Raw genomic sequence first — 19,797 nt, 5'->3', positions numbered from 1 at the left:
GGGACCGATTGTGGCCTGAATGTCCAACGAGACGAAAGATCCACCGAGACGGAAGGTCCAATCAAGCCTTAATGTCTGTCCAGATTGTAGATTCACCGAGAGGAAAGGTTCAACAATAATGATGATGATGATGTTGGCGTTTAATGGCGCAAGGCCAACGAGGGCAAAGAGCGCCAAAACAGTGGTTAGGTATGAAGAATGTAAACTCTAAAATCGTGTAACAAAACAAAAGTAAAATCAGTAAACGACAATGAGGATGGCTGGTGTAAAAGGCCAGGCTGTGATGGTGCATGGCGTGAAATAAGGTTTGAAAAAAAACTACGCGTGATAGGAAATGAGGTGTAAAAACTTGATGTCACTGAGAAACTTAAAAGTGCGTTGTACAGAAATCATGGGATCATCCGCCAGAAAGAGTGTTGGGTGTAGTGGAATGTGTTGTCTGTAGAGTTGAGGGAAGTGCTTACGTCTTGTTGTGTGGAGTGCTTTGCATGTAATGAGGACGTGAAGTACGCATAGGCCCTCCCCACACCTGCTACACAGGGGTCTTGGAGATCCAGTGAGCAGATGGGAGTGTGCCGCGTGTGTGCGGCCTATCCGTAATCTAGCTAGGGCAACTTCGATGAATCTGTTGTGTGAGTCACTAGTGTATTGTCCTAAGTGTGTTTTTATTATGTGTAACTTGTCTGTCTGTTTACTCGATCTCGCTTGCCATGTTTCGTGAAGGTGTTGTCTCATGTGTGGCTTGAGGTCAGTGTAAGGTACTGTTGTTATGTCCACTGTGTTTGCAAGTGCAACAGCGGCGGCCATTTGATCCGCGGTCTCATTTCCCGCGATTCCAGCATACCCTGGAACCCAGCACAGGATTAGTGAAAATGTTTAGCATATATAGACAATATGGCATTAAATACAAGATTGACAATGTGGTTTTTTCTGGGTCTGTGTGAAGACAATGCACGCACAACAGTCAGAGTCTGTAAAGATGACGGCCTTATGAATTTGTTTTTTAAGAATGTGCTGAACGATGAGTAAAATGCCATATGCTTCTGGTGAGAAGATAGTGGTGTGTACATTCTTGGTTCTGCAAGAATTAAAGTTGGGACCATGAGCGGCGCATGACACCGTATTTGAAGTTTTAGAGGCATCGCTATAGAATTCGGCACATTTATATTTATCCTGAAGCGACAAGAAATGCTGCAGAATCGCAGCTCTCGGAACCCTGTTTTTATCTATTTTCATAAAAGAAACATCACAACAAACAGGCTGCAGTTGCCATGGTGGTATAACGTCAGAAAATGGTGATGATGTGCATACATCTAAAAACCCAACGGAAATACTTGAAGCTTCCTCTCTCACCCTCAGAGAGTAGGGCAAAGACACGGATGGACGATTTGAGAATAGCTGGGTTGTAGATGTATCGTTGAGGACAGGTTTAAAAGGATGGTTATTCAATGATGAGACCTTGAAAGCATATAATAAATCAATGTACATTCGTTGACGTTCCAGGCACCATTTGTTACTTTCAGCGTACAGACTCTGGACCGGGCTAGTGCGGAACGCACCACACGCAAGGCGCAGGCACAAGTGGAGCACTGCGTCAAACATTTTTAGTGCTGTTTTTGGTGCCGACCCATACACAACACTACCGTAGTCTACCCGAGACCCGACTAAGGCGATAAAGACACGCAGAAGGAGTTCTTTGTCTGCACCATAGGATTTGTGGGAGAGGACTTCGAGAATGTTTAGTGTTTTCAGACATTTATGTTTAAGTTGTTTGATGTGTGGAATGGACGTCAGTTTTTCATCAAGTATGACACCTAAAAACTTGTGCTCCCTTTTTACAGGAATAGAAGCGTGATGAAGGGTGATCTCAGGGTCTGCCTTAATCCCGCGCTTCCGGGAGAACACAACACAAGTACTTTAAGTGCGAATGCACTTTATAAGCGACCCTGAATTCCGTCGACCGCCGTCCGTCCGCATAGCAACAGCCGCGGGTGCGCGCGCTCCTCGTCTTCCTTGGCAACGGGGGGAGATGGGCGCGCGCTGCCTGGCCGCTGACATGGCACATACCCACGTGGGGGATTGGCCAGGAATCTCCTCGTCTTCCTTGGCAACGGGGGGAGATGGGTGCGCGCTGCCTGGCCGCTGACATGGCACATACCCACGTGGGGGATTGGCCAGGAATCGGGCGTGAGATGGGCTAATGCACCCGCTTAAAGGAGTACTGACACGAAATTTCAAAGCTGAGATCCGCTCTAGCAATCAAGTACAACGACAACACAAATAGGTGTCTGTGCATGGCACATACCCACGTGGGGGATTGGCCAGGAATCGGGCGTGAGAAGGGCTAATGCACCCCCTTAAAGGAGTACTGACACGAAATTTCAAAGCTGAGATCCGCTCTAGCAATCAAGTACAACGACAACACAAATAGGTGTCTGTGAATAAATGCATCTTTCTTTCTTTGTAGTTGTGTGTGTGTGTGTGATCTCTCTTTCGCGAACATTACCGAACCGCGCAAATTCAACTCGTGCATTCGCACTTTCACATTCTTCCCCTCGGGGAAATGCGGGGAATTTTTTACAGGGTTCAGTTTAAAACCGTTTGCGTCCGCCCAGCCAGCAAGTTTGTTCACCCCAAGCTGAACTTGGCGTTCACATATTGAAAAGTTACAGGACTTAAAAGATATTTGAATGTCATCTACATATACAGAACAGGAAATGGTTGGTGGCAATGCCTTCCGAAGAGAGGTCACCTTAACAATAAAGAGTGTACAGCTCAACATACCGCCTTGAGGGGCGCCATTTTCCTGCACGTATACATTCGAAAGAGCACTGCCAATCCTCACTCGAAACGTCCTTTCCGACATGTAGCTACCAAGCGTGTTCAGCGTGTTCAGGTTTGCTTAGTTATGTTCAAAGTACTGTTCAAAACGAGCTTCATATCGAGGCGGTGGAACGTTAGATGAGTTCGTAGGTAAAATGGAAGCACGACACTGTATTGTTCTCTATTTGCGTATTTTCATTTTCGACTTGTGTGTCAACTATAGCCCCATTTTTTGGGCCTATCCTCCTTGATGGGTATGAGCCAATTTTTTCACCACCACCAGAGGCCTCCAAGGTGGTGGCACGCGCTGCGCCCGCCACCGCGAAACCACGTCTCGTCGCTGACGCAGTACGACGCTGTCCCTGCTTCCCCCATGGCTGAGGAATTCGTAAACGAGGCGTCCTCCGCTACCGAGCTGCTTGGGCAGCGCCAGAGCGTCCGCTTCTTTGCGGAAGACCGCCTGAGTTTGAAGAAGGCCGTGATAATAATTTCGGCTGCGGCTCTCCTCATTCTCGTAGTCCTCATCACCGCCGTGACACTCGGCGGGGCCAAGAAGCAGCGGCCCGAACGTGAGCCCGACTCCGCCGCCGCACAACCTGCCATGGCTCTCCTTGAGAAGGCCAACATCGAGTCTGACCGGATGAGCAACTCGTCGGGCGGTGCTCCGGCTTCCACGGTATCTTCAGGCAAGCCGCAGTACGTGCAGTTCGGTTAGCAAGACGGGAACCAACTGCGCCGCTTCGGCGATGCGTACGAGGACTTGGACAAAATTTAAGTCAGGCGCCTACCAGCGATGGGCTCAACGACAAAAAAGGCAACGAATACTGTTCTGCACTTTTTTTTTTCGCCAGGACAACGGGTTTGCAGAACTCGTTCGAACTTTTGCGCGTTGGATTACACGGGGAAGCCACCAAAGCTAACCAAGGAAGCTTCGTTCCCATCGACTGCCAAGTGTTGCCTCTCCTCTTTTTCTGACCCCATTGCCCAGTCTCCCCTAGCACCTTACACCGGATCAATAAAAAAGCTCCCCTTATGGCGTTACAACTTCGTCAGTAAAGCTTCAGTACTAAATTACTAAAAATTAGTAAAGCTTTAGTACAAATTAGTAAAGCCTTGCTTTAGAAACATTTAGACGAGACACTCTCGGGTTCCTCAAGCGGCTCGGAACGTAAGTTGGGTCGATCGCGTGAACAGCATGCCAGAAGGGATAGATGCTTAGTTTGTCTTTTAAGCTAGTATATTACTATTCATATTACCGCACGCTAGAGATGACCTACTTACTAAAGGTGAAAGCCTCAAAGGGGCTCTGCAAAACGTTTTAACACGAAAGTGTTTTATGCCCGGGTACACCGAGATCTGACAGGCGTCATATCCGTCACGTAATTGACGTCGCCGGAAAAAGTTAGATCGACGCGGCTGCGCCCGGATTCGAGCCAGGAACTCTCTCGCGGCAACGGGAGGTACCCAGCGCTCTGCCGACTGCGCGACGAATTCAAGCGGAAGCAGGTCTACGAACGCGCCTTATATCTTTCTCACTACATTGTTCATTCAGATGCCGTCTAGGAGATGCTGCCGTCTAGGAGAAGTGAAGCGAAGTAGTTCATCATGACCACGGCCGGGCTGGAGGAGCGGCGAGCGCGCGCGCGCCCGCCGCTCCTCCAGCCCGGCCGTGTCATGACACTAATGAGAGCCGACAGTTTGCGCCTCGATGCCAGCGTCTTCGTGCACGCGGGGCGCCACCTACTGCTTTCGGTTTCGTTTTCGGTTCCGTTTCCTTCACACTGTTTTCAAGGGGCTGTGGTTTCAGTCGGATGTGTTAAGACACGCCGCCGAATGTGTTAAGACTCCTGCTTGACGCGCAACAGCATGCAGAATACTTATAAGCCCCTGTTTTGCACTCCCCAGCAGCCCGTGGTTCGTGGCGCAGTGGTTATGATATCCGCCTCTTGATGTGTTGTAGTAGACCCAGGTTAACGATTCTCCGTAGGGTTACGTCTATGTGCTTACATGCCTCGCATGATGTAACATGTTAGAGCATTCGTCACGGGGTGCTGGCGTTGGCCTGTCAATGCGAGCGAAAAAAAAAAATGGATAAAATCAATTCTGGCCGAGTGGATTTTTTTTTCTTTTTTGGTGACCTAACACCTCGGACCGGCAAGGATCAAGTCCTGGCTAGACTTTTCAGCAAATAAACGTTTATTTCTCTCTCTTGGTGAAAAGCAACAAGGCCGCTTATTTGAGGGGCCGTATGATTTGGGGGCCGCTTCGTAAGCGGGAATAGATTAGCATAACGGGCCGCGTAGAAAAATTACGGCCAGTGGCCCGCCGAACACAAGGCCCGGGGTATAGGTAACCCTCTGGTTAGGCGGCCCTCAAGAGGGCCGCTTAAACGCCGGGCCGCGTGTTCGGTGGGCCGCGTGTTTGGCGGGCTGCTTGCGCTCGAGACCGCCTGAACCGCCGCTTTATAAGCGGCTTTAAATTGACGCGGCGTAGCCTGCATGCGGGCCGTATAACCAGGAATTGGCTAAGAGTGTAGATGCGGCACAAAATTCGGGCGAACGGTATGAGCAAGTTGTATCTCTTAAAGCGTGGACAGCGGTCACCATATTAAAAATTTGCGTCGTAGACAAAGTGCTCACGTGCAACACAAATTTTGTCTTTGTGGACGAGGTTACTCCAGATTTTTGGAGCGAAAGCTCGGTTTTCAGGCTGGGGGGTGGAGTCAGGGCGCACATTATTTCCAGGCAAAATAAAACACAGATGCTGATCGGCACAGTGACGCTGTGGGAGCAAACGCAAAGTGATGTGAGATATTGCCTTCGCCTTGCGTCATTTCTATGGCACGGCGTTCCTCTGTTTATCTCTTCGCAACCTCCCTTGAAACGAACAAGGGATGAGACGCTTTCACTGCAGAAGCCGTAGCCGCTGCGCATTGGTTAGGTCGGTGGCGCTACCGTCAGCGCAAAGAACCTCATCTGCGCTTGCTTGACCCTGAACGCAAGAGGCGCCTGCGTTGGAGGTCAGGTACAAGGCGTTGCCTATATGTTTGTACGTAGAGTAATAATTCCCTAAAAATTTATGGCTGCTAGAGTTCGTACCTCAGTTCAAAAGTGCACGAAAGTCATCTACCTTCACAGAGTTGGATTTGGTTTAGACCTCGTCTGGGTACAGAGGATAGGCATAGCCACTTGTCGTCAATGGTGTTACTAGGCGGCCGTTCACGCGAAGTGCGGACAGTCCTTGCCATGTACATCCACAAGCCCTACGATAACGTCAGCCACGAGGCTATCCTGAAAACTTTCCGAAGTCTTTGCCTCACAGACAAGCCGTGCTCTTTCATCTAGACCTTTCCTGCTAAAATGTCTTTTTCTATACGAATTGCCGGAGCAAGCTATAGCCACCTCACACCAGTTCGCGGTGTACCTCAGGGGTCGGTTATTTCGCCCCTCCTTTTTAATATTAGTATGTTTCCACTTGCCTAGCATCTGGGCTACATATACCGGACCTGCAATTCCTCGCCTACGCGGACGACATAACGGTATGGACCGTCCATCACGACCTCCATAGGCAAATCGTGTGCCTTCAACAAGCCCTGACAGACACGCGGACATGGTTCTGTCCGCTATACCGTTATTATCCCAAACATTACGTGATTTGAAAATTAAACAAGTCATCTTCACAACTAGTAAATTATACGAAATATTTCAAGTAAAGAACAAGTGCTTTTGTTCCAACATTAATACGCAAAAAGGTGGCGCTGGCGGCACTTCTTAGTTTAGACAGGAAAGTAGCCTGCATCGTTGTTGACTTTGATGCGGTCTTCTCGAAGCAGCCTTCGTTGACTGCTTCGTTCGAATTGGAACGGTGCTTAACATGGCGGCGGTCTGCGGAGACGGCAACGAAGCCGTCTAAAGGGGAAATTGGAACGCACTCTTGGATTCCACCTTCAACGTGTGCGTTGTCTCTCCGTCGTGCCGTCGCGACAGTACACAAACCATTCTTATTTTCCATAAGAACGTGTAAATTGACCTAAGAGAACAAGTTGGAGCAGAAAAAAACTGTCGGTCGGAACCACTCGGGCTGGAAGCCACGCCGTTTGCATGAAAACGCCAGACTTTACCACTAGGCCACTGAAGCCAAATAACAAAGCGTGTTGGGCCGTTGCTCAAGAGAACAGAAGGAGAGTTTTAAGCGAAGACGTAGATGGCGGTAGTGGGGCTGTGCCTAGGCGGCGAGGCTTGGCAGCCACGGCTCCGGTATCCTCCATGATGTAATCTTTGATAGTTCTTTGATTATGATGGTGATAATTGTATAATTTAATTTAGCTCCAGCACCGTAGCACAGATCAAGGTCGTCCAACTGGCCGAGGACGCTGCTCGCGCACAAGGGCTGCAGGCCGCCACCTGAGAGGGGGAAGAAAATCCAGGAAGACTGCAAATTCCCCTGTCTGCTTTCAAAGTTTCGTAGCGTTAGCTACACTGGCCCAGATTGAGCAGTTTCGCGTGGCTCCGGGAGCACCGTGCTCTGCATGCGCCAGGAGCAGTGACGTCTCACGGCGCATAATATAGCTGGCGCGCCGGAGCCGCCGCCGCCGTGACTGGATTGGATTAGATTGGTTTGGATTTAATTGTATTTGAATACATTTGATTGCATTGGAAATCGTTTTAGCAGCAGTAAGCATGAGGAATAGCTAATCCTAGACAACCAGGAAACCTAAGAATACCCAGCTGAACCTTAGCTCACGCTACGTATATCCTGGCATAGCCGAGCTAATCCTCTGCTCATTTTTTGGACCAAAATAAATTCATCGTCATCATCACCATTATCTCCATTCAATACCACTGCAGACAATTACAATAGTTTACTACAGTTTACATACACATGCTGGATAAATCTGCTTCGAACAAGGCTGCGACGGCAATAACGATGATTCCAATGGCTTCTGATTGTCCACGCGTTAACGAATACGATGACCGCAATTATTATTATTGATGGTTAGCATCCTGGCTAGTCTGCTGCGTCTATAGGTACGACGACATAGGTACGAACAAGGTTTCATGAAAAGACATAGGTGACCCACGGAGCGAAAACACGTCGTCGGCGACAAGAAAAAGCTCCATTTGTGACGAACGCGGGCATGCGCCGTCCTAACGTCCCCGTTAGCTGTGACGTGTCACGTGATTCCACGTCACCGCTGCTAAAGAGCGAGCTGGACTTCTTGCCGGGCGATGGGGAAGGAAGACGCTTTTCCAGAATGCTTGACTAAACAATGGTGAAGCTTAATCCTATCCCAGCTATAGCGCCTGAATGTGCGTGAATACACCACAAAGCGATCTCAGAATACCATGCAGCCCACCTGTACTTTCGTATTCTTAAATGACGATGATGATTATGGTGGTGGTGGTTATAATGATATTTCATGGGGAATGGCGCATACGCCCAGAACTTCGGTGTCCTCCAAAAGCTATCTCTCCTTCCACATTTTTTTTTTTGCTAATAAAGAAGTTTATTCTCTCTCTCTCTCAGACTTTACAAAGAAACCAAATGAAAAGTCTGCGGCAGTTATTTCAGCTCAAGCCCATCACACTGTCTGGTTCCCCGCCGTTGTCACGATAATCAAGCTTGCATCAGGTCTTCTTATCTTCTATCACACTTTCGACGGTTGCCAAAATTACTTGCGGCAAGGAGTGTACACCAGCGAGCTGTGGCAAACATCCTCAGCAGCTGTGGCGCAACCAGTAAAGGTCCTCATCGTGATCTGCCGGGTACTTTCTGAGTCGCTCGACCAGGGGCGGTATTCCCGTGTTTTGTCCATTTTGTGTCCCTTTCAAAAGTGTCCCTTTTGCGCGAGCCCTGATTGGCTAACAGCGAACACCCGGATGTGACGCCATGCAAGCACGGCGGAGCTATGAGCCGTGGCTACTCGGAGCAGCCGATTTGGAGCAGACGATTTTTCGTGGCCCCCTTTTGTTGGTTCGCTGGCGGAACAATAAACACATAAAAGACACTCTGATACGGTTTCAGTTCTTTAAACTGCGTTTGCAAGAACAGTTACGGTATTTGAATCAAAGGCCCACTGCTTAACCGGAAGTACGTCACGATGAAAGGGACGCAAAAGGGACGTTTTCAAAAGGGACAGTTACGAGAATACCGCCCCAGATTGAAGAAGAAAGAAGCGGGGAACGCGTCCTGCGCACGCTCCTAGCTCGCGCCTCAAGAACCAACCCTTCCACTCTGCTGCCCCGAAGGTTTTTCTTGTAGCAGCAGCCATGGCTTCGGACCCGTACTTCGAAATAGTCACCGTTATTGCGGCCCTTGTGGGCGTGGTCGTCCTGATCGCGCTTCTCTGGCTCCTTGTGAGGAAGTTCGTCCTTGGTCGCTCCGCCCAGAGACCGGCGGAGAAAGAGGCTGCCCAACCCGGTCCGGCGACCCAGCAGGAAGCGGCCGCGGTAGCGTCGCCCGCGCAGCCTCCGATGGCTATCACCCCGGGTGGGAAGCAGGCTGCTGGCGTCACGTCCGGGGCCACCAGTTCAGGGGGCCCCGCTGGCGTCACGTCCGGGGCCACCAGTGCAGAGGGCCCCGCGGCTAAACGGCGAAGCATAGGGGACGTGGCTCGGCGCGCATCCCTGCTCGTGAGTCAAGCCGTGAAGCAGGAGACCACCGCCCTTCTGGAGTCCTTGTCAGCGGGAGCCATCAGCGCACAGGTAGGTGAGGCAGCTGCTGGCAGTGCAAAGGGAATGTTTAGGCTGCCTCTAATCTCACGGCACCGTGAGAATTACCTCCTGGAAATCCTCACGGCAGTTTCCAAAAAAACCTAGCGTAATTTAACCGGACGCGTCATAACCAACCCAAATCCAGCCCAACTACAACAAACCTAATCTAACCCAGCCCGACGACACAGAACACAACCTGTATTAAATGTAATTCAACCCATTATAGAAGTCTTGCGCGTCGATCTCTGGATGTAGTAAAAACCAGAGTAGAAACTATTAACAAAATCACGAACACCGAAAAATTCTAAAAGCTAAAAAAAAAAACGCCTAATGTAGGACTCGAACCTGAGCCTTCTCGTTTGAAAGCAATTACTATACCGCAGGACTACAGCGGCATCTGCAAACACAACGTTTTAGGGAATATTTGTTCCATGGAATCTCCGCGTACCGTGCTTAGCCAATGAGAGGCGACTGCCGTGAGAAATTTCTGACGGCAATTCTCACGGTTGCCGTGAAAATAGACACTACCTAATTTTTAACTAAAAGAGGTTTTCTTCTCTGCCTTTTAATCGGTCCTACGACAGTTGCGAAGGTTCTCAACAAGGAAAATTGAAGTTCGTAGTTCCAGCGGAAGTCATGTTTGGCTAAAGGGGACCGCCACTATGCCACTTTTCGTTAGTGTGAGGCTATCACACAAGGCACTTTCAGCACTTAACAGCAGTTTCTTCCAGAGTGCCGAATAGACTGACTATAGTAAATGGTTCACGTGTGCCACGAAAGAACCACGAGGTTAGACCATGACGGTACGGTATTCACAGCGGCCGTAATGCGCAAATAGACCAAAGAAAGTGGATATGTTGTTGGCAGCCGGCACGTTAGCCTGTAGGGATATTTACCTCTATTTACCTCAGGCTTACATGTCTGCCTTTGCCAGGCGCGGAATCAGATGTGGCTAGCGTGGCGCAGTTAGTTCTGGCCCGAGACAAGATGTGTTATCAAAGGTGAAAAGGCGGCAGTTCCAGCATTCGTGAAAAAGTTACATACAGGAACATTGGCAGGTAAAACGAAGTGAAGGAGAAGGGTCTGTTTATTCGCTGGTCTAACATGTGTACGTTGTATGCGAAAGCCAACACAGTGGAGCATGTTTTCACGGAGTGCTGGTACGCCGTATTTGTAGGGGACGTCTACAGAGAGCGTGTAAGAAAGACCTACCCCTTTCAGCGCAAGGCATTCGGTTTCTTCCGGTTGACCACGGATACGATGTCCCATATAATTTGAAAGGTTGCATGCCATCTGGAGGTCCAGAATGGCTGTGCGCCACGCTGATCTGAAAACGCTCACCGTCAAAGTTTCATACTCTATGCTCACGGAGAGCAGGTATTTTTCACAAACTTTCAGGCTGCTGTACGAAGTGTAGAAGTCACAGGACCCAGAACTTGAGTGGCTACCGGTTCCGGAAGAGTTGTGTACATTTGATGTTTTAAAGTTGTTCCTTGTGATTTTTTGCCTTATTCACTGTGTTTATTTATTCAGAAATTGGGTTCTTTTGCGGCACTCTGTCTTATCATTTATTCGTGACCTGCCCTTATGTTAGCTTAGGTTAGTTTGGGGTAGCTGCTTTTACTGGTTGTGTTGGGCTGGGTTAGGTAAGGTTAGGTTAGGTAAGATGTTTGCTTAAAATACCTATGCGATAAAGCATGCACGAGAAAAAATGCGCCTGCGCGGGAGATAGCAAAATGCCGACTGCCGACTGCCGGCAGGATGTTCTCATAGTCGTGATCAGCCAACGGTGGCGCAAATATCGCGTTTGTTTTTTGAACATATTAGTGCCTAATACAATGCAGCTGGCACAATATTTGCGAAAGGTAAAATGAAGGCTGCCGGCACAATATCCACAACCTAGAGAAAATAAGCTACCGTCCTGGTCTTCGACACGGAATTGACTTCAAATCAAATCAAATCTTTATTTCAAGATCAACTACCCCTAGTGAAAATCCTTCAGCTGGTTTAACTGGGATCAATTGGCCCCAGTTGGAATCTAACTGGTCCCAGTTAAGAGCTAACTAGTCCCAGTTGGGAGCTAACTGGTCCCAGTTGGGATGCAATTGGTCCCAGTTCGGAGGCGACTGGTACACGGGTCTTTAGGCTGGGGGGCACAATCAAAAAACCTTTGCTCGGCTTGACTATGAGAATGCACCGTATACACGGCAAGTGTTGTTGTTGATAAACTTTATGACACAAAAAGACCCCCAAAGTCTGTGGTTCTGAAAGAGAAAGAAATATCTATACAGACGAGAGGATCCCACGAACATGAGCCACCGAAGCTCGCCACCAGGCCGTTCGGTCCGTTCCCTCCGGTGGCGCGAGCCAGTCTTGGAGAGAAGAGGGAGGAGGTGAAAGGGATTTAAGATGAGTTGAAAGAAATGGTTGCGAACCAGAACCGTCCCAAAGAACATTTGGCCTATTGGGAAAACCAGAACACTTAGAGCACTGTGCAGGGCTGCGATGGCCTTCTAATCGATGTAGTATGTGTGGTGTTGGAAAGCTGTCCGTTTGCGCTTGCCGGATACGACATCTGCCCGGGGTAACAGGTGAGAGGGAGGCGGAAGAGTCTGCCTATCCCTGGCTAACTGTTGCACAGTCTGGCGTCGATGTAGACGGGCTTGTCGCGCCTGCGTGGGCGGATGGAAAGGGATTGGCCAGGGCGTCTCCGAGTCTCCCGGTTGGGAAGCAGTACGGGAGAGCTGATGGGAAAGCTCGCTGCCCGGGACGCCTGCGTGACCAGGAACCCAGCCCAGCAGGTAGCTAGTGCCAGTGTGTTTGGCCAAATGAGTGTGGAGTGTACGTATAAAATATAATGGGACGCGAGTGCTTCTGAAAGTAGCGAACGCATGAGAAACATAAATGTTTACTAGTTACAATTTTGTACAAGTTACAATTTCGAGTGTAAATTTCACATAACTATAAATCTACAGAGCAAATAAACGTACTACACAGATGCGAAGAAGTGTACGGGCACATTCAAGTTTGTACAAAAATTAAACAGTCAGCAAAAATTGACTTGTGCGTGGGTTTGCGCAAACAAAGAAGAAAAAAACGAGAAAAAGGAAAACGGTTATGGACGTGGAATTATTTATCACTGTTTTTAAATTTCACTTGACGTACGCGTGTTCAGTAACTGAGGTAGCTGATAACGCAATATCTGTAGGCCGTAATTGGTGCGGGAGAAGGGGACATTCCAAATGCCATTTTGTTCAATTACGTGTTATCTTTTTACATGTTATGTACCGGCGCAGTAACTGCAGCTTACAGAGGCCATTTACAGGTGTAATTGATAAGGACCTAAAATTTGGGGCTGTGTGTGCGTCGTAAGAAGCATCTGCCATTATGAGGAGTACATTTTTGTATTAGAATGAGTTTTGATGTGTTAGTGTCGGTATTGGTACCCAACAACAGGTGGCCGTACTACATTTTTGAGAAATAAAGTTGTAAATGATGATCTCAACTGCTAGTGGCACGAAAAACGAATCCTAGATGGCATGCCTGTTATCCTAGACAGTCTAGCTCTTACTTTATCAACGTGTAAACCCCATAGCATATTGTTTTCTTGAAGTATTGCACCTCGGCTTTTTACGGATTGTAGAACTTCAATGCACTGTGCATCAAGCATAAGGGGGGATGATGAGGAGAGGGCTTTATTTTTAGGTCTGAAGAATACAGGCTTTGTGTTATTAATGACAATTTTTAAGGAAGAATTGCTGTTCCAGGAATATATTCGCGGAAGTGTTTTGTTGGCTTTTTTTGTTATGTCTCGACTAACTTATTTCCGCCCTCATTAATCCCTCGTTGAGAAAAATATCTATTTTCATACTTCAGCTTCATCCCGAGCATCGTTTTAATTAAGCAGCATCGCCTGTTCAAGCACCAATATTGGGCTTCATCTACTGCACCAACACCTGAAGCCTGCGATTCACCCAAGGATACTTCTGCTGTTCCCTGTCCTGGGGGCTTGACTTCTGCTTGGATGTGTTCTAAATTTGTATCACCCTATATGGAGAGTGTATGGTATGAGCCTCGCGGTTTCAACGCTTGCTCAAACGAAGTAAATAGTGGTGTAGTGCGTGCCATGTAAAGGGAGAGGTGATAACACACAAAGAAAAGCTGGATATAGGGAGGGAAACTTCGATCAGGAAAATATTCAGATGATATGTGTACGTGTATTTTCTTATGCCCTGCTGTGGATGTACAGTCTGTTGGTGGTGATTCCGCCGGTGATTCGTTACTGCTACTATTATTCTGATTGTTGGTGGTACAAGTAGTAGTGTGGTAGTTGTAGTAGTAGTAATAGTAGTAGTACTATTGCAGGGACAATGATTTTTCTCCCCCCAGATAATCTCTGATGTCTAGATATGGCATGTCAAAAAATGCATGTGTGAATGCGAGTCCTTTTGTGCCTTAACGAGCTACAGCAAAAAACGAAAATAGAGTGGAAAGGACGCGCGAGTTAGCCTCCTTCCAGAATCTAGAGAGTGGCGTTGCCGGAGACGCCAGTCAATGCACGTCTCCAGTTGCTCATTCCTCCCATCGTCAGTAGCTAGCCTTTCGGCATGATCAGACAGTGCCTTCAGAACAGGGCGGTTTCAAGAAAAGAAAGGCTTGCACGGTCACCTAGCGGCACGTCCACCGTTGCGCGCCACACCGCCGATGGGAGGCCGAGCTAGGCGTCCCTGTGGTTGCCATCGGGACGGGTTTGATGCGACAGGCAGTGTCACACCGGCGGCGCTGCTCGAATTAACCAGAGGTCCAGGTATCTGAGGTAGCATTCGAGCATGTGCTTACGCACCTTGTCGCCGTTTGCGTGCATAGGGAAGCTGCTCACGAATTCTAATGACACGACAATAGCCTTTTAGTTAATTTTTTCACTACCCGAGCAGAGGTTTCAAACAAAAAGGTTGGCGGCCAAGTAGAGCTTTGACGCCTGAAATAGGCCCTTCTTAATTTCCTGCAGGTTCCCAAGGACGAGGATTTGGAAAATAAAGACAACACAGCGACTAAACCAGGATCGGACGCAGCACCACCTAAGGATGATGCCACGGCCGGCACCAAGGCAACGTCACCATCGCCGGACCGAAAGGGAAACACGAAGCCGTCACCTTCCACGCAGTTCATCAGTGATGGCAACGTTGCCGAAAAGCCGGGGAGGGAGAAGAAAGATCCCGAAGCCGCCGTGAAAGAAGCACCGAGAGCAGCAGACGCTGCTGAGAAGGAGAAGCAGGGGCTGCCGGGTGGCGACGACCCTGGCGAGCTCCAGGCGACGACAGCGACCCCTGCATCTCCCTCGTCCGGTGGGAGGGGGACAGAGGAGCAGGTGTCCAAGGAGCCCACGAAGTCAAAGGGCAAGAAACGCAAGAAGGGCAGTGCTCCCGGTTCCTCTTGCACCAGCCCATCGCTCGAGAAGCCTGACGTGCAGCAAGAAACGAGTGAGTGACTGTCTAACAAGACCTCTAAGTTTGAGCTGGTTGCTTGCGTGACATATCGGTGAAAACAGCGTAGGGATGGGGACGGAAGGAATGCCGGGCACTGCAGGCGTGTCTAACAACTCGGCATATAGTTACTGCGGTCTGAAATTTTATAGAAAAACGCTGCATGTGGTTGATCCCTCTGTCATAGGTATCAGTTAAGCACGAAATAGAAATGTACAGCGAAATGTCCAGCTGAGCATGATTTGGGGGTCAGCGACTGTCTTGTGGGTCTGCTTGGCGAGTGACGTCCTGCTGGCGGGTCGCTTCGGCAAAGGTGCGCTGGCGTCATTTCCGTGACGGATATGACGTCAGTGAAATCTTAGGTATCGCGGAATAAAACACTTGCGTGTTAAAATAAACCCGAAAACAAACAAGCCTAGTTATAACTTACTAATGATGATGATTGCTATTGGTTTCCTCTTTGTAGCGAGATGATGACATGTCATCTTGGTTTAATAGTCTTGGTTTAATACTAGCGCTGCTTAGGGCAGGCGAAAAAAGCTTATTAGGCACAAAATACTTTTTTTGTTACACGTGGTAACTGTCCTAGACAATATTCCCCTCTCTGCTTTTCGTCCACCAGCATTCTAATCTTCTTTTCGTCATCTCTACAGCCTTGAACTTAACCCCCTCTGTGCTACCCTCAAATCCTAGGGCTTCTGGAAGCCGAATATTTCGCTCATGTATATTTGGATGGATGCCCTCGCATTCTAACACTATGTGCCGCAGTTTGTTTCTTTTCCGCAGACCACTCATACCCCATCATTTTGTGAATACTTCCTCACAAAGCTCTTAGTTGGCAAGCAACCTTCCCTAGCCTCAAAAAGCAAAGCACTGCCCTGGGAATTATCGTAGAAATATTTCTTTCTGATGTCCAATGTCTCAGCCCTGTACATCTCTAACGACGTTTTAGCTTTCATTTTTTCTCTCCATTTATTCGTTTCAATCTACCTTGCCTCTTTTTTGGTTACCTTGGTTGTTTTGGATTCTCCACTGTTCTTTCCGTATTTCATCGTTAGCCTTCTAGTCTTCCTTAACCACTGCGTGTCCAGGCTTTTAAAGTATAGGTACCTAAAAACCGTAGCTGCCCACCTTCGTTGATCCATTGCTCTCAACCTCATCTCAAAACATATTTTACTCTGTGCTTCTCGAACTTCAAACGACGCCCAGCCCATATCTCCCTGTACTGCTTCGTTAGTTGTTTTTCCATACGCGCCTAAGGCCAAACGGCCTACCGTTCTCTGGTTCACTTCAAGGCCTGATAGAACGTCGTATTTTAAGCAGAGTACAGCATTCGCAAACATGAGACCCGGAACCATTACTCCTTTCCACATTCCTCTCACTACTTCATATTTGTTATACCCCCACAGAGCTCTATGTTTCATTATAGCTGCGTTTCGCTTTCCCTTACCCTTAAGTTGCTCCTCGTGAGTTCTTAACTAGTTATCCCCTTCGTTTATCCACACTCCCAAATATTTATATTCCTTCACTCTGGGTAATTCGCCTTGCTGGATAGAGACTGCGTCAGTGGTAGCACCATTGAAAACCATTATTCCTGATTTTTCTGCGGTAAAATTTAACCCGAGGTCGGCGGCTTCTTTAGTAGTAAAGGTTGCTTCCCCGCAAGAAGACCATGTGTGCAGGGGTGCACCCTTTACAGGCCGCTTGCTTCGTTGTACTTGCGTCACTTGCGTGGCGGATATGACGTGACCGAAATCTTGGTGTATCCGGGAACAAAACACTTTCATGTTTAAAAAACACGAACGACGTCACAACGCTAAGATAAAATAAAAATGGTGAATGCGGCAAAGACAACTTTATTAAAAAGTGAAAGCGTCGCAACAACAGCAAATTAAAATGACCTAAACAGAATTCAGGGAAGCTTGCCCTCATCCGCAAGACTTGAATGGCGAAACTCTTGTAGGCGATCATTGACGGCCGCAAACTTAATCACAGCGCGAAGGACGGGACGGACAGAAAGACCTGTCCAGTGGTTGATCTTTCTGTCTGTCCCGTCCTTCGCGCTATGATTAACTATGAACACGTACCAACTCGCCCAACTTGCAACTGTCCGACGGACACAGTTGAGTTTTAGCATCGTTTTGGTGTCGTGGTTGACGTCGCCGCCATGGCATTTCAATGACCTTACCTATGTTGAGCAAGGCCACAGTGAGCTTGTCGTTTTGGCAGACGTTTCCGTACGCCACCCTGCAAGTGTGACTTAACATCCCTACGGGTGTTTTGCACGCCGAGCTTCTCTAAGGGTGGCTGGCCTCTTCCTCGGCCGTGTGAACTATCCGCGGCCGGGTCATGTGGAGACCGTGTTCACCTACAGCAGCTTCGACATTCAAGTCTCGTCTCTTCTACGGTACAGAGCGCGTGCACACGACAACACGAGGACGAACGAAGGAAGGGCGTACGCTATGACGTGTCTTTCTCGTTCAGAGCAGGGGCTGCCACGATACGACAATCGCTGGAGAGAGATAGAGAGAGAGAGAGAGAGAGAGAGAGAGAGAGAGAGAGAGAGAGAGAGCGTGTGTGTGTGTGTGTGTGTGTGTGTGTGTGTGTGTGTGTGTGTGTGTGTGTGTGTGTGTGCACGTGTGTGTGTGTGTGCGCACGTGTGTGTGCGTGTGCGCGCCCAATGCTGACCAAATTCTTTAGGTCAGTATGCTTAGCTTGACAAACGTGCGCTAGAGGCACGCGTGTAAGAGCGCTGGGGATTTTCTTGCTATTTTTAACTGCCGACACCATACACAGACGCTCCGCTTAAGAGCTTCGCTGTTAGGAAAACTGAAAAGAAAGGAAGAAAAAGACCGAAAGTGCATACGTATACAGAAAACTATGTTCGCGACGCTGTAGGTAACACCACTCCGATACTGTTATCACTGCCACGCGCCATTAATGTATTCGAGTTCTTCTGCAACAGCGCCACATAGAAGGGTGACTTAACAAAATTTCCAGCGTTCTTCGCTATCGTGCGAGTGTTTGCCTTGTGTTCACTTTGGCTACCTTTTTGTTTTCTATATCTTTGCCATCTCTCTTCGTTTTCTAACAATTCGAGTGCTGCTTTCTGATCAACATTGAGCGTAAAAAGAAAACGTTGTAATACCTAGGTTCTGTATTCAACGCCAGATCACTCATCTGCTTGACGGATATTTTATAGCATTCGGAACCAGTGCTTTAGAGCCTAAATTTTGTCAAAAGTCGATTTTGGTTAATTTAAGGTTGCATGGATTCCATGAGAATCCCTGCATTTTTGCACTGCTTTCTTCTAAATCCCCGCGCGAACGACCTGTTTGACGTGTGTCGGCTGCCAGGATACTCCAACTTAGACTGTAATCGCAAGCGAAATGGGCACGATAGTAAGTGTGAATTGTGTATTTTTTCACAGTACTTTTTTATCTTTATTTACTCCGTGAGATGTTCTCCCTATTAGGAGCAGCGTATTGACATGCTTGGGCGTGTCATCGCCACAATGAGGCCATGAGTTACCATTTTTTTTTGTACACGTATGGACGCTTCCAGGTATGTTCCCCTTGCGAATTTGCGCGGATGTTGTCAGGAAGAAAAGGACACTCAGAGGCGCCATAAACCTTTGATGCTGACTCATCTGCGTTGTTGTCTGCCTGCTTTGAAAGCACAGGTTTCCAGTTTCATCTGAGAATCCTAAAAGCTTGCTGCGAAGATGTCCGTCCTTTACAAATATCCTAACGTTCAGCATCAGCATCAAACCGTCAAACTGCCCACCCGACAGCGTAAACTACCGTATTTTCGCGCGTATAACCCGCACCAAGAATGCGAAAATTTCGGTGGCTAAGCAGGGGTGCGGATAATATGCGGGTTTTTTCCTATTAGTGCCGCGTCACGGCGATGCGCGTTGTGCCGTGAAGCTCCTACGCAGTAACACTGACTAAGGCTTCCATGGCAGCGATTGAGCAAGTCATACAAGGACAAGGAAGAAAAAACAAGGGCGAGCGCACTCTAAGAATGGAATTTTATAAGCGAATTCTGACTTTCGCCTTGAGGGTCAGCGAATTCTACTTGCTAAATATACGGTTTTTCTGCCTACATAGCATGTGATGTGCTGCTTGAGCAGTAGCTTTGGTGCAGCCTTTCCGGTATCAAATTTGCAGGCAATACGCGAGAATTTTTTTTTCTTTTCGGGCGGGCTCAAAGTGGGGATGCGGATTATACGCAGGGGCGGTTATACGCGCGAAAATACGGCAAGTCCCATGACAAGGTGTATGCCCCAATGAAAACTCGTGTCTTTTCCTTCTTTCCCTGTCTTGCCTTGCGAGCGATGTCTCAGGTAAAACTAACTCGCTCTACCTCCCACAACAGGTGTAACGCACACGAAGCGAAAGCACAAGCGAAACCCCGACATGTCGGCCAAGTCGCCGACTGAGACCTCTGGCAAAGACACGTCGTCCGCAGATGCTGAACAGTCGTCGGCCGCCGCGCTTCCTTCAACGCACGCGTAGCGCCGGCCCTCCACTGGTTCGAAGGGGTCGAGCACGTCCTCTTGCGCAATGACCGTAAGTGAGACTTGATCGCGGGCCAATGCATCTATCTCTTTTCGGTGTAGAGGTGGCGGTCGGTCACAGTGTAGAGGTTGACTGTGTGGGTACGAGTGAATCGCGGAGTGCCACTCACTGCTGGCATTACCTATAGGTCGTATTCACTGAAAAGTTTAGCTGCCAATTTCTTCGCTTGGCAACACTGGAAACGGCCACGGACAT

The 19,797-nt window shown here is 48.5% G+C and overlaps 1 protein-coding gene across 1 annotated transcript; it reads left to right on the top strand.

Annotated features, from left to right (window-relative positions):
• Positions 1-9,025: 9,025 nt before the first annotated feature.
• Positions 9,026-19,587, top strand: LOC144139540 (uncharacterized). The gene is made up of 3 exons (XM_077671851.1): positions 9,026-9,527; positions 14,545-15,016; positions 19,400-19,587. Exons 1-3 carry the CDS (start codon positions 9,093-9,095, stop codon positions 19,537-19,539), a joined length of 1,047 nt encoding a protein of 348 aa, XP_077527977.1. The 5' UTR covers positions 9,026-9,092; the 3' UTR covers positions 19,540-19,587.
• Positions 19,588-19,797: the final 210 nt, after the last annotated feature.

This window comes from Haemaphysalis longicornis, unplaced genomic scaffold, assembly GCF_048455015.1.
Source record: "Haemaphysalis longicornis isolate Haplotype H1 unplaced genomic scaffold, Haemaphysalis longicornis Haplotype H1 scaffold_5, whole genome shotgun sequence".
Lineage (NCBI taxonomy): Eukaryota > Metazoa > Arthropoda > Arachnida > Ixodida > Ixodidae > Haemaphysalis > Haemaphysalis longicornis.
This window is presented reverse-complemented; position numbering and strand designations above follow the sequence as displayed.

Bases quoted from the DNA above. Each gene is read 5' to 3' on its own strand.
- LOC144139540 (XM_077671851.1), top strand. From the start codon at position 9,093: ATGGCTTCGGACCCGTACTTCGAAATAGTCACCGTTATTGCGGCCCTT. The intron at 9,528-14,544 runs GTAGGTGAGGCA...AATTTCCTGCAG, and splicing joins CGGGAGCCATCAGCGCACAG to GTTCCCAAGGACGAGGATTT. The intron at 15,017-19,399 runs GTGAGTGACTGT...CTCCCACAACAG, and splicing joins TGACGTGCAGCAAGAAACGA to GTGTAACGCACACGAAGCGA.